Genomic DNA, 12982 nt, shown 5'->3' on the forward strand with positions numbered 1-12982 from the left:
GCCCTTTCTCTTTCATTGGCCACAGGAAAAACTGGTGGAGCGAGCCTCACAGGTAGACTTTTTGTTATACTTTTTGTGGGAGTCCTTGCAAGGAAGCTTCACAGCTTCAGTCACAAAGCAGAGGGCTGTTCCATGGAGCAAGGAGCCAATGGAGGGGCCTGATAGTCCTTATGGTGGGGAGGGGGTTGCACCTCTCTTCGTTCTCCATTACCCAGTGTGAGACTGTTGTCCTTTTTGGAAGGAATGGGTCAGCCTAACTAGGCTCAACCCACTTCCCTCAGCTGCTTTCCAGCAACCAGCCTCATCATAGGCATCCAGCCTCCTTTTGAATTCCCAAGTTGACCTCCCCAGTTCTGACCCCATATCTCTTTGCCCCAGTACTACGCCTGCACCCCCCGTCCAGTTTGTCTTCTTCCTAATTCCCATTCTGCCCCCTTTCTTCTCAACTTGGGAGCACCAGGAAATCTTGCTTGTCAGCTACCTTGAAAGGTGGGGTGGCAGCATCCTGGAGGTTGAAGCTAGGAGTGTCTGTGCCTGTGTAAAAGCTGTTCTCAGAGCAAAGACACTTGAGCCATTTCAGTGAGCATTTAGATGTGCTCGCTTAGTTGCCCCAGCTCCCCTGACTGTGAGGTTTCCCCATTGGATGACCCATGATCCTCATCTGGCTGGCTTGGCTGCTGGGCCTATTCTGGAAAATGGAAACTGGAAAGGGTGGATGCAGTGAAAGAGAATGTGCAACTTGTGGCTCTTCAGCATCTGATTTTGTTACACGCTGAAACTTTGGCAACTGCTGAGCTAAGTGCACAGCAGGAAGGAAATGGGTCCTACAAAAAGGTGAAGCGACTTATTCCCAGAGAAACGTTTGGCCTTCACTCTCAGCTCTGCTCCTGGGGGCAGGCTGCTACTGCAGGCTGTAAAAGTCACACTCACTGCTGACTGACTTTTGCAAGCCAGCAGTGACGCTCTGTGCAGTACAGAGATGCCACTGCCAGGTGTCTAGTCACCAAAGGTAAATCCCTTGTGGCAACAGCCACCCCTTCCCCAAGTCTTATTGGAAAACCTTAGAGCATGAAGTGTGGAGCAAGAGACTAGTCCCTGGGTTCATTTCCAATTCAGAAAGCCAAATCCATGGAGGCAGCTTTCAAAACTAAAAGGAGATGGAGAAACTCTGTTGGTCTTGCAAGAATGGGAGTTCAAAAGTGCCTTAGAATGGAAATGAGAAAAATTCATATCTGGCACTTGCAAAAACTGGAGGTGGGGGCAACAAATGTCTAGGGCGAGGATCCTTTGAGAAAGGAAGTGACTTTTGCACAGAAAAATAAAACACTCCAGGCCATAAGTTGAAAAGGAAAGATTTATGCCTTCCTCCCTTGTGGCCATAGCTTCCTTTCCTTCCTCCCTGCTGACAATGCTTCTAGAATACCCTGGGAGAAAAGGAGAAGGCAAAAAAGAGTATTCAGTGTTAAAAGCAGTAGCCTATGGGGAAATTGTGGGAGAAAGCAGGGGGAGGTTGACCCAGCAGGCTCAACAAACCCAGGCTAGGCATGAATTATTTTAGGGTTCCCTTCCCCAGACACCACATTCCTATAGAACATCATGCCCCCCCCACACAACACTGATGACACAACTCTAGAGCACCCCCAAACTGTTAACGAGAACCCCACCATTCTTTCAGTCAGTCACGAAAGAAGCCCAATCCTGTCTGAACAGTCTGTGGAAAATGAGCAGTCAGCTGCAAAAACTGCTGAGATGACCGTCTTCTGCAATTACCAGTTTGCACTGGAACTGACAAGAAGAAAGCAATGCATTAAACCCACTGGCATTGTTAGGAGGTAAGTAATAACAGCCACAGGAGAAGATCGACAGCCTTGCCAGAGCAATATCCTTTGAGATAGGAGACCCACAATATCAGCTGTCTGCACACTTTTACAATGTCACATGATCAGTACATTCACCAAAGGGAAAGGGAATACCAGTCTTGAGCTTACCAACTATCTGCTGATCAATCCTCATTACGTGTATGCAGGAGACAAAAATGTAAGAACCCTGCCATATAGTCCAACATCCTGTTCCCAAGTGTGGTACACCTCTGGGAAATGCACAAGCGGGGCATGAAGGCAGCACCCCTCCCCACATTGCTTGTGTCCAGCATTGTGTCCTGGTATGGAGAGGTGTACTGTTGGAAAAATGATGATGGTTGTAAATTGCACTGAGTTATATGGTGGAAGATGCTTTTTTCCTGATTTCTCCCCACCAGCCCCTGCTAGATTGCTACAAGCAATAAAACAGGAGCAGAGGCAGTAAAAGGGTAAAAGTAAAAGCTGGGACGCTATCCTTTTCTCAGTCTCCCAATCGCCCAATTACAAGCAGGGAGATCGGAGTTTGTATGGCCTGGCTGGAACACGCGAGCCCCTTCCCCTGTGAGGGGATTGGTGGAGGGCTGTGGCTGGGGGGAGCAGAGGTATTTTAAGGACACAGCAACAGCCCCCCCTTCCTTCTTTGCTCGTGGGCACCGAGCGGACACCCACCCACCCATTACGCAGTCTGAGTTTTACTGGTCGCCGTTTGGGGACGGGTAGGATTTTTTTGCTGCTTGTCAAGATTGGATGACAGGCAGTTTTTTTTGCCTACCCCAGACTGCCATGGGTAGGGGGCTGCGCCCCTATAAATATAATCGGTCACTTTATCTTGGCAGGTGGTGCAATAGAGGCATGCTTGGGACTTTGGAGTGCACCCTCAGACAGCATAGGCAGGGCAGAACCCAATAGCAGTCCTCAGGGGCTCAACGGCACGAGGATATTGACTGGGGCCCTGGCCGGGACCGCGGGGGTCCTCCTCAGCGGCTCGAGGCGGCACAGCCCGCGGTCCAGCTGCCTTCCTCTTATGGGACAGACCTGGACGAGCTGCGTCGCCCAAGAAGGGGGCGCAGCTTGGAGTTGGGTGCACATCCCACCTGGGGGACAGATTTGGTTCTGGGGCTGCCCAGTGGTCCCGCCTCTGCACCACAAAGGGGTTTTCACTGCCCCTGCAACTGCAGGTCTCAGCCTCCTTTCTGTATTAAAATGCTAATAAAGTGGCCCTTTCTCCCATGTGTGTTGTCTCGAGTGTTCATTGGATGGTGCCCAGACAAACAAGTGCAAGTTACTGATAAAAGTTAAGCTCCACCTCTGGACATATTGGGCTGCCATGAAATAGGTTTATTTTCATAAGGTTTTTTTTTTAGTTAAAGGGGGACAGTAGGGGTGGAAAACAGCAATAAAGCTGTACAAAAAATTGAACCAACAGCACTTTTCAGTAAAAAATTTTCTGTTTCTGTCAGAGAGATTCCTGTGGTGAAACATATGTTGTAGATAAATTATGCGAGAGGCTGGCCTGCTCCACAGATTAATCAGATCAGACCATAATCAGCTTCTTGATGCCCATATAGACCCTATATCACCCTAAGCGATGATGCTTCAGAAAGGGAATTTCAACTGGGTTTGAATTTAATGACAGCAATTATGGTGATGTCTTGGGGTTTCATTAATACAGATTTCTATTTCTACCACCTACTGGCCCTAATAATAATAGTAATAATAATAATAATAATAACAGGTATTTATATACCGCCTTTCTTGGTCTTTATTCAAGACTTTATTCAAGACGGTTTACATAGGCAGGATTTTATTTAAATCCCTTATTAAATAGGGATTTTTACAATTGAAAGAAGGTTCTTTCTTTCAAGAACCACTACATTCAAGGCGTTTCATTCCGATCTGGCTTCACATTCTGGCCTCCATCCTCCCACGCTCAGAGCAGATGGAAATAGCTCGGCTTCAGCTTGTCAGCTGCTTCAAGGTCGCACGGTGCCGGTGGCCTCGAACTGGCGACCTTGTGGATGTTATCTTCAGGCAGACGGAGGCTCTACCCTCTAGACCAGACCTCCTGCCCCCAGACCTCCTGCCCTATATAGCAGGAGAGTCACTAGGGGGTGTTTAAGTTATTGGTGGCAAATAAAACACACTGCAAAGCTAGTTCTGTTCATATGTTCCATCCCTAGGAAGCCAATCTTTACATATGAAAATGACTTTGTTAGTCTTTCACCAGATGGACTACATGTATAGTCAGTGGCCTTGGCTCATTGTTTTGAAACCTGGATTTAGACAGACAGACAGACACATTGTCTAACTGTTCATGTTTCCATTCTTGCTTGGGTGATTAAAGAAAAAAAATCACTTGACAAGAGCAGGGGATGTTAAGGAATAAGAAATGATTGCTAACATAGTCCAGGGTTACAGAACACATAAGAACATAAGAACAGCTCCACTGGATCAGGCCATAGGCCCATCTAGTCCAGCTTCCTGTATCTCACAGAGGCCCACCAAATGCCCCAGGGAGCACACTAGATCACCAGAGACCTGCATCCTGGTGCCCTCCCTTGCATTGGCATTCTGACATAGCCCATTTCTAAAATCAGGAGGTTGCACATACACATCATGGCTTGTAACCCATAATGGATTTTTCCTCCAGAAACTTGTCCAATCCCCTTTTAAAGGTATCCAGGCCAGATGCCGTCACCATATCCTGCGGCAAGGAGTTCCACAGACCAACCACATGCTGAGTAAAGAAATATTTTCTTTTGTCTGTCCTAACCCTCCCAACACTCAATTTTAGTGGATGTCCCCTGGTTCTGGTGTTATGTGAAAGTGTAAAGAGCATCTCTCTATCCACTTTATCCTTCCCCTGCATAATTTTGTATGTCTCAATCATGTCCCCCCTTTTCTAGGCTGAAGAGGCCCAAATGCCATAGCCTTTCCTCATAAGGAAGGTGCCCCAGCGCAGTAATAATTTTAGTCGCTCTCTTTTGCACCTTTTCCATTTCCACTATGTCCTTTTTGAGGTGTGGCAACCAGAACTGAACACAATACTCCAAGTGTGGCCTTACCATTGATTTGTACAACGGCATTATAATATTAGCCGTTTTGTTCTCAATACCTTTTCTAATGATCCCAAGCATAGAATTGGCCTTCTTTACTGCTGCCGCACATTGGATCGACACTTTCATCGACCTGTCCACCACCACCCCAAGATCTCTCTCCTGATCTGTCACAGACAGCTCAGAACCTATTAGCCTATATGTGAAGTTTTGATTTTTTGCCCCAATGTGCATGACTTTACACTTACTTACATTGAAATGCATCTGCCATTTTGCTGCCCGTTCTGCCAGTTTGGAGAGATCCTTCTGGAGCTCCTCACAATCACATCTGGTCTTCACCACTCAGAAAAGTTATGAAGAGGTTGAAAAGCACCAGTCACAGGACAGATCCTTGGGGCATACTGCTTTTCACCTCTCTCCATTGTGAAAATTGCCCATTGACACCCACTCTCTATTTCCTGATCTTCAACCAGGTCTCAATCCAGGAGAGGACCTGCCTTCTAATTCCCTGACTGTGGAGTTTTTTCAGTAGCCTTGGGAACACATTGATGGGAACACATTGGTTCCCATCTGCTTGTACTGATTACGTGGTGATTGTTCTTTAACAGGAATAACGGTCCCAAAAGCTAAGAGCAAGCATCTCTGTCTGCCAGCCTATTCTGACATCTAAACTGCTTCACTGATGCTAGCAGAAGACAGAGGTGAGGTCTAGGAAAGTAAGACAATGGGGTCTGAGGCACCTGGGAATTTTTCCTTGAAAAACAGTTTCCCAGAATGCAACATTTGCCTAGGAATACCATGAACGAAAAACCTCTTTCAGGGCAAACATAAGAGTCTTTATGACATCAGCGGCGACTAGACCAGTTGCCTTCCTCTCTCCTCTCCCCTACTTACATGCTTTAAAATTCCACGCTCAGACCAGCAAGCTGGGCCATGCCGCACATTTAAAATGTTCCCAGCATTTGGTGGCCATTTCTCAGGTAAATAATAAATGCCTTTGAGATATTAAAGTTGGTTCTTGTGTCATTTGTTTGAACTGGATAACACCTCTGCATGACAATCAATAATTCCACCTGGAGATTTCAATCAGGGAAGACTTAAAGAAATACAGAAAGCTCCTTACCTACAGAGCCTATTGCTATGCTGCATTTTTTTTTTTCTGAGAAGAAGAGGCAGGCTTGCTAGATCTCACAGAATTAGGCCAAATTTATGACCGAGTTCACATAATAAAACAGCACGAGATTATTAAATTGTTGGGTTTAAAAAGAAAATCATTATTTTGTGCATAAGTGTCCCCTATAATCAAAAGACTAGTTTAAAAGGCATCTGTTTTATATTAGGAAGTAAACAACAGATCACCATTGGTGGAGCAATCTGATGCTGCTGGTGTGCATGTAATGAAACATCTGGGTTTCACTGTGTTGTACATGGTTTTGTGGGAGGCTGAGCAGACTGATGCTTATGCTACAGCACTGTGCTGCTCTAGCCGCCACTAATGTCACACAGCAAAGATGTGCAGCTCTTGTGCACCTTCATCGTGGCTCGGTGACAGGAGGCTCTTTGTCACTTTCACCTGATCCCACCCCATTCCGTCCCATCAGGCATCTCTGAGAAACACCCCACTATGTACTAAGAAGCCGCTGCGGTGTAGTGGTTAGTGCCCTGACCTTTGAATGTGGTGAGGTGGGTTCAAATCCCTACTGAGTTACAAAGTTTACTGGGAGCTACTAGGAAAATCACTGTATCATAATCCCATACATGACTGGGTTGTTATGAGGATATGGATGTGCCCTACTTTAAGCTTTTGGGAGAAAGGGTGGAAAAAACATATAACATTCTTGAAAGGGGTGAGCCCTTGAAGATGTATCCTGAATGGATGGGTTTATAAGGGCTCACACTTTGGGATAAAGAGCCAGGGCTGTTATTCAGTGGAAAAGTGCCTGCTTTGGTCCTGGTCAGTCCTGTTATCTGCAGATAGGGAAAGATCCTTGCTTGAAACCCTGGTGAGCTGCTGCCAACCAGGGTTGACAATACTGAGCTAGACAGACCAATGATGTGACTCATTATAAGGCATGCATCTATGACATTCACTCCAGGCTACCAAAAGGCGGGGACCATACCTGAGAAAGGGATGCAAGGTCTCCTTTTACTACGTACAAGAGTTTTAAAAGGAAAAGTGATTCCATACAAAATGTGTTTTTTTGCCCCAGGGCACAGAGCAAAGGGCTCATATGATATTTGATTACTCTTCCTCCATAGTGGGTACAACAGAAACAGTAGGACTGAGTCAAGCACATTAATGACAGTAGCTCTACTACCAATTCACATGACAACACAGATCAAATTCCAGCTCATGGGTGCCATCCAAACGCCTCCTCAAACACAACTGGCCTGCACATGCATTTAGACAGACCCCACTAGCTACTGTATATTGTGCCACACAATGGACTTTGTTTTTCTCTTAGGGGCTTGCAAATATATTCAGAGACAGTCTATGGCAGGAACGTCAAACATGAGGCCTGTGGGCTAGATCTGACCCGAGAAAGCTCTCTATCCAGCCCTTGTGCTCTCCCAGCACCATCATCAGCTGCTCTCAGCTGCTGAACTGTGCTGAGGTGTCACTGCTGAAAGAGTGGCCCACATGATAATTGGGCTGTCCCATATCTTGAAAATACGATCAAGATTTGCATATTTTCTCTTCTTTTATTTTTAGCTAATGAGAAAAAATATGCTTATTTCTGGTCATGACCTGCTTAATGACAACACTTCCTACTGAAAGACATCACTTCTGGCCCTCAGAAGGCATCATGAATACAATTTGGCCCACTATATGAAATGTGTTTGACACCCCAGTCTATGGTGACACACAGTGCCTAACTATTTCTGAAACATTTGGGATGGAGTTTTTTTGCACAGGTGTGATACTATAACACATGAAACAGAGATCTGATGGATTGGGTCAAAGGCCTATCTAGTCTAGCTTTCTGTATCTCACAGTGGCCCACCAGATAACTCAGGGAGCACACAAGACAACAAGAGACCTGTATCCTGTTGCTATTCCCTTGCATCTGGAATTCAGAGATTGCCTACTTCTAAAACCAGGGAGTTGCATATACCCATCATGGCTTGTAATCTGTGATATACCTTTCTTTCATATATTCCCTTTTAAAGGCATGTACACCAGATGCCATCACCACATTCTGTGGCAAGGAATTCCACAGATTAATTACATACTGGGTAAAGAATTATTTTCTTTTGCCTGTCCTAACTCTCCCAGCACTCAATTTTAGTGGATGTCCCCTGGTTCTCGTGTTGTGTGAGAGGGAAAAGAACATCCCACTGTCCACTCCCTGCATTGTTTTGTATGTCTCAATCATGTATCCCCTCACGCACCTTTTTTCTAGACTGAGGAGCCCCAAACGCTGTAGCCTTTACTCATAAGGGAGGTGCCCCAGCCCAGTAATCATTTCGGTGGCTCTCTTCTGCACCTTTTCCAATTCCACTCTATCTTTTTTGAGATGTGGCAACCAAAACTGGACGTAATACTCCAGATGTGCCCTGACCATCAATTTGTACAATGGCATGCCAGAACTACTGTTCCATGTTACTGGTGATGTGACCACAACAAACTTTTGTAATACTGCTATTAATGTTACCTTCCCATCAAAGTTAGACAGGAGCCACATACGTTTCTTTTCATTTACTCCCATGGCACAGAAAAGTAAACAATAGCATTTGCTCACATGGATACAGCTTATTACAACTGTGCTTAAATGACATAACCTGTTGATTTACTGCTAGTTACATACACAGCTGCTTTTAACTGAGTCAGAGCACTGGTCTGCCTTACTCAGTAGTGCCTCCACTAACTCTCCAGAGTTTCACTAGGAGCTTTCCATTAGGATCCTGGATCTTTCCTTGCTCTACATAAAAGTGTTAAGAATTGAACCTGGAGACTTCTGCATGCAAGACACATGCTCTCCCACTGAGTTATGGTCTTGTCTCTGTCTAGGGAGTTCTATTTCTCACAAGTCAAAGTGTCAAAGAAGAAAAACGGGGAAAGTAGTTTTTTTTTGGGGGGGGGGAGGGGATTAAAAAAAACACAACAGGATTGCATCAACAAAGTTGTAAAGATAGACCTGTATGTATTTTTATGGCATGTCATTTGTTCTGAGTGATGCATCGTGTCACAGTCTATACCACATATAAAAATCCTAGGTTATCAAATGGTTGGCAACCTTCAGTCTCGAAAGACTATGGTATAAGCCTACAGCACCCGGTATTCCCAGGCGGTCTCCCATCCAAGTACTAACCAGGCCTGACCCTGCTTAGCTTCCGAGATCAGACAAGATCAGGCATGTAATAGAAAGCCAGGGAAGGGAAAGGGGGCAGCACTGTTTCCTCTCCTTACACCCCTGCCAGAGAACCGGAAACATACACTCAGGTTTCACATACACTAGATAAGGGAATACCAAAGTATGAATATATCTTCATATTCCATGTTCCAGTTTTTTCCATTAGTCTTCTGATCCAAAGCCTGCTGGGAATAATCCATGTAGTTCAGGCTAGTTATACAGCAGGAAGAATGAATGATGCTCACATTCATCTCCCACTCTCCCTCCTTTTCCGCCAAGGGTCTTCTTTGCTATTGAGTTTAGATTGCAAACTTCTTGTGGTCAGGGTCCTAGCTAATTTCTGAAACTCTAGAAAGTGTCCCATACAGTGTAGTACATGGCCCATTGCATGTAGAATTTAAGCATGTAGAATTTAGTCATAGTTCAAAAATGCTTCATAAGAGAATATGCTGTAACTCAGAGCCATTCTGGTTGAATTCCAGCAGAAATCTGATCTATGGCTTGGAATCCGCTTCAGTGATCCTGTTGGAAAGCTACAGCAACTTCTCAGTTCTCGGGGACTCGCTCAGGACTGACAAACATCACATCAGAAACTGGCGTGCTTCAGCCTCATTAATCACCCACCTAGGATTCCAAACGGGTGAACTGTTTGCCTGGTGTAACTTTTCACCAAAGTGTACAGAACTCTGGATACAGGAAATAAGCCTTCCCAATTGCCTCTCATTTTCTATCATTTAATTGCTGCATGCCTGTTTTGCCAAGGCACTGAAAACAAAAATGCATTGTGGCTAAATATAGCCTGACAGTTTGGGGCTTGGCTCTCATGTTACATAGAGACAGTTCGGTGTCTGTATATGACTGAAGTAGTAATGTCCCAGGAGAGAGAGAGAGAGAGAGAGAGAGAGAGAGAGAGAGAGAGAGAGAGAGAGAGAGAGAATTGCTAAACAACAAAATGTTTCTTTAGATTAAATGCAAAAATGAAATTAATATCTGGTTTCAGCTACACTTCCTAAAAAGCAGTTTACGGATGACTCAGAAGTTTGACTCTGGAGTTGATCTTTGCAAACAATTGTTGTATTTGGATTCCTGCCTTGACTTCTTTGCACACATTTTCTTTTTTTCTGCCTCACTTGCTCATGCAAAAATGCTGGAAAGAAAGAACTAAGAAGACACTGTATGAAGGAGTCTTTTTTGGATTCAGAAGTACTCGTTTTAAAAAGACTTTAGAGCAAACATAGACTTGTACAGTTGCTGTTATGGGGGAAAGATATATATATATGTCTATATCAAGTACTCACGCGGGTCAGATGTTGAACTGTTATGGGACGTCATCCTGTATGCAATGAAAAATGGACCCCCTTGTTTTTGAATTGACAGCCTCGCTTTTCTATCCACAATCCAAAGGTGGTTGTAGCAGAACAGCTGGGAGGGCTGGAGAGAAAGCAGCTCTTGTTCAGATGCTTCTTGTCTGGTTCTTGACCATTTCGCACTGGAAAAGGAAACAGCACATGTGTCATTCAGTTTGTCCTCTCCAACTCACATGAGGAGGGGAGGGGCGCTCGCTTTCAGATAAGCACGAACTGTTTTTTTTCACATTTCCTCCTATCCCGCAGCTATCTAGGACCTCTCTGCCTCCAGCAAGCAACAAGTTGAGACACATGCGTTTGGATTCCAAAGAAAAATCCAAGCGCATTGTGCTTCAGCAAGGCATACTGTGATATATGAAAAAAAAAGTTAATCGTCAACTTAAAAAAAGAAAAGAAAGAAAGCAAGGAAAGTAACAACGACTGTTAGTCTGTCAAAATCCCAGGCTTCAACAAAAATGCTGTCATTTCCCTAGTTTGGTGTGGCAATCGTTCAGCAGAGAGATCTTTCCACACGCAGCCTGGAGCAATACAATTATCATGTTCCTGAGAATGAAAGGGGGCTTCCAGTCACTTTTGCTGCGTGTGGAATCTATTCTCATCTCAATTTTGTTTACAGATTTTGCTGATTTTCTGAGTGCTTCTAGCACATTTGACCAGTGGTGACAGTGAGGCCAGAGAAAGAGGCATGTGTAGTAGCTACAAGCCTCAGCTATGACTTGGGAAGCTCCCAGTGCTCTTCCCTTCTGCCAGGTGCTTGCTTTATCCTGTTAGGACACCCATACTCTTTCAGCTTCAACCCCCTTCCCTATCTGAACTACCGTGATGGTAACACTCGCCTTCCTCAGAGGGTTATATAGATGGCATGAAGTGCTTTGAGCACTATGCAAATGCTTGGTATTATTACATCATGAGCAAAGATACCCATCGTGAACCACTTTCACCTACTGGTGTTCCTGGAGAGGGGGGTCAAAGCACTACGTTTTGCAGGCTCCCGAACACTAAAGTGTAAAGTGGCCCCTACCACTCCCTTCAGAATCAGCTGCTGCTGCTGCTGCGACAGCAAATTTTGCACCCATGACTAGCTCTAGCCGCTTTACACCAGCCAGGAGCCCGCTTTGTCCGCCCCCCCCCCTTTCAGGAACACCAGTGCTTTCATCTTAGAAACTTTTACCAGTTTCCCTTGCATAGAGCAGGAATAGTACCAAGAGCAGTTCAATAAGAATGTTCAAGGCAGTCCCACCAGGAATGAGAATTTCTCTGGATCTCCTGGTTTGAACTCCTTGCTCTGACACTGGCGTATATGGACTTGGTCAATTTCCTTAGCTTTTATTTGGCTCTCCGCCTGATAATTTCCCCCCCTTTAAGTAGAGATAATTTCCAATTAAAAATTTTGAAACTGTTTCTCATACCAGTCATTCACCAATTCCAGGATGCCATCTCCAAGCAAGACCTGATCTGGATGCTTAGGTGCATTTACCATATTGTACTACACAAGAGAATGTTTCCTGCACCATTCGTCTGCTCCCCGATCAGCTTGCAAACTGATTTCACAGCCACCAGGGAAGCAGAAGCCGGGCAGCCCAGCAGTGTAAAAGCAAAGGTTACTGGGGGAGGGTACAGAAAGCCAGACAACCAGCCAGCACAATTCTTGTTCAGATTAGAACAGTCTGTGTGTGCATGATGATCAATTGCTGCTGATCATTTCATATTTATGTAGGTCTACCAATATATATGGCCCTCCACAAAAAGAAGAGGGGCTCCTGCCCCAAGGAACTTAGAATCTTAAAATTTGACATGAGAGGGCAAAAAAAAAAGGGAGGGTCTATTTGGACTGCACCAGTGAAATCGCTGATGCAGCTTCGTTTGGATCTGGGCTGCAGGATCAGTTTGGGGAAGGGGTTAGGATTTGGCGGCTGTCACTGCTGTGACATCCTCTTCCCAAGCTGGTTCACCCTTCTCCATCACTATCCTTCTGCCCTCCCCCTGCCAAGTTGCCACCCCATCCCACCTTCCCCTACCCCCATTCTGCCTCCCCCATCGATTTACCTTCATCACTGGGTCCTGATGGAGCTGCAGCTGCATGCAGTGTGGCTGCAGCCTTCCCACTGGTGGCGTCCACTGACTTGCATTCTGCATTCAACAGGTGTTGAATATGTGAGAGGAGCAACACACGCCAGATCTCTCCCAGCAGCTTAATTCTCCATTGCTTGCAAGTCACTGAAAAATCCCAATGTATAATACCTATAGTGGTGAAAAACAAACAAGTACAACTTATCTGTGGACTTTCTCGAGTTTCTAATCCATCTGGGTCTAGGACCACTCAGGCCTCTGAGAAGACAAGATCC

General features: G+C 45.3%; 1 protein-coding gene across 1 annotated transcript in view; it reads right to left on the minus strand.

The window, feature by feature from the left end:
- Window positions 1-10796, minus strand: part of GYPC (glycophorin C (Gerbich blood group)) — a 36780-nt gene extending 25984 nt beyond the window's left edge. The window contains exon 1 of the mRNA XM_066632183.1: window positions 10569-10796. Coding sequence (XP_066488280.1) covers window positions 10569-10602 — 34 coding nt within the window. The 5' untranslated portion in view covers window positions 10603-10796. The remainder of the gene's footprint in view (window positions 1-10568) is intronic.
- Between the last annotated feature and the right edge of the window lie 2186 nt (window positions 10797-12982).

The sequence above is a fragment of the Tiliqua scincoides genome, chromosome 1, assembly GCF_035046505.1.
Source record: "Tiliqua scincoides isolate rTilSci1 chromosome 1, rTilSci1.hap2, whole genome shotgun sequence".
In the NCBI taxonomy this organism is placed as follows: Eukaryota; Metazoa; Chordata; class Lepidosauria; order Squamata; family Scincidae; genus Tiliqua; species Tiliqua scincoides.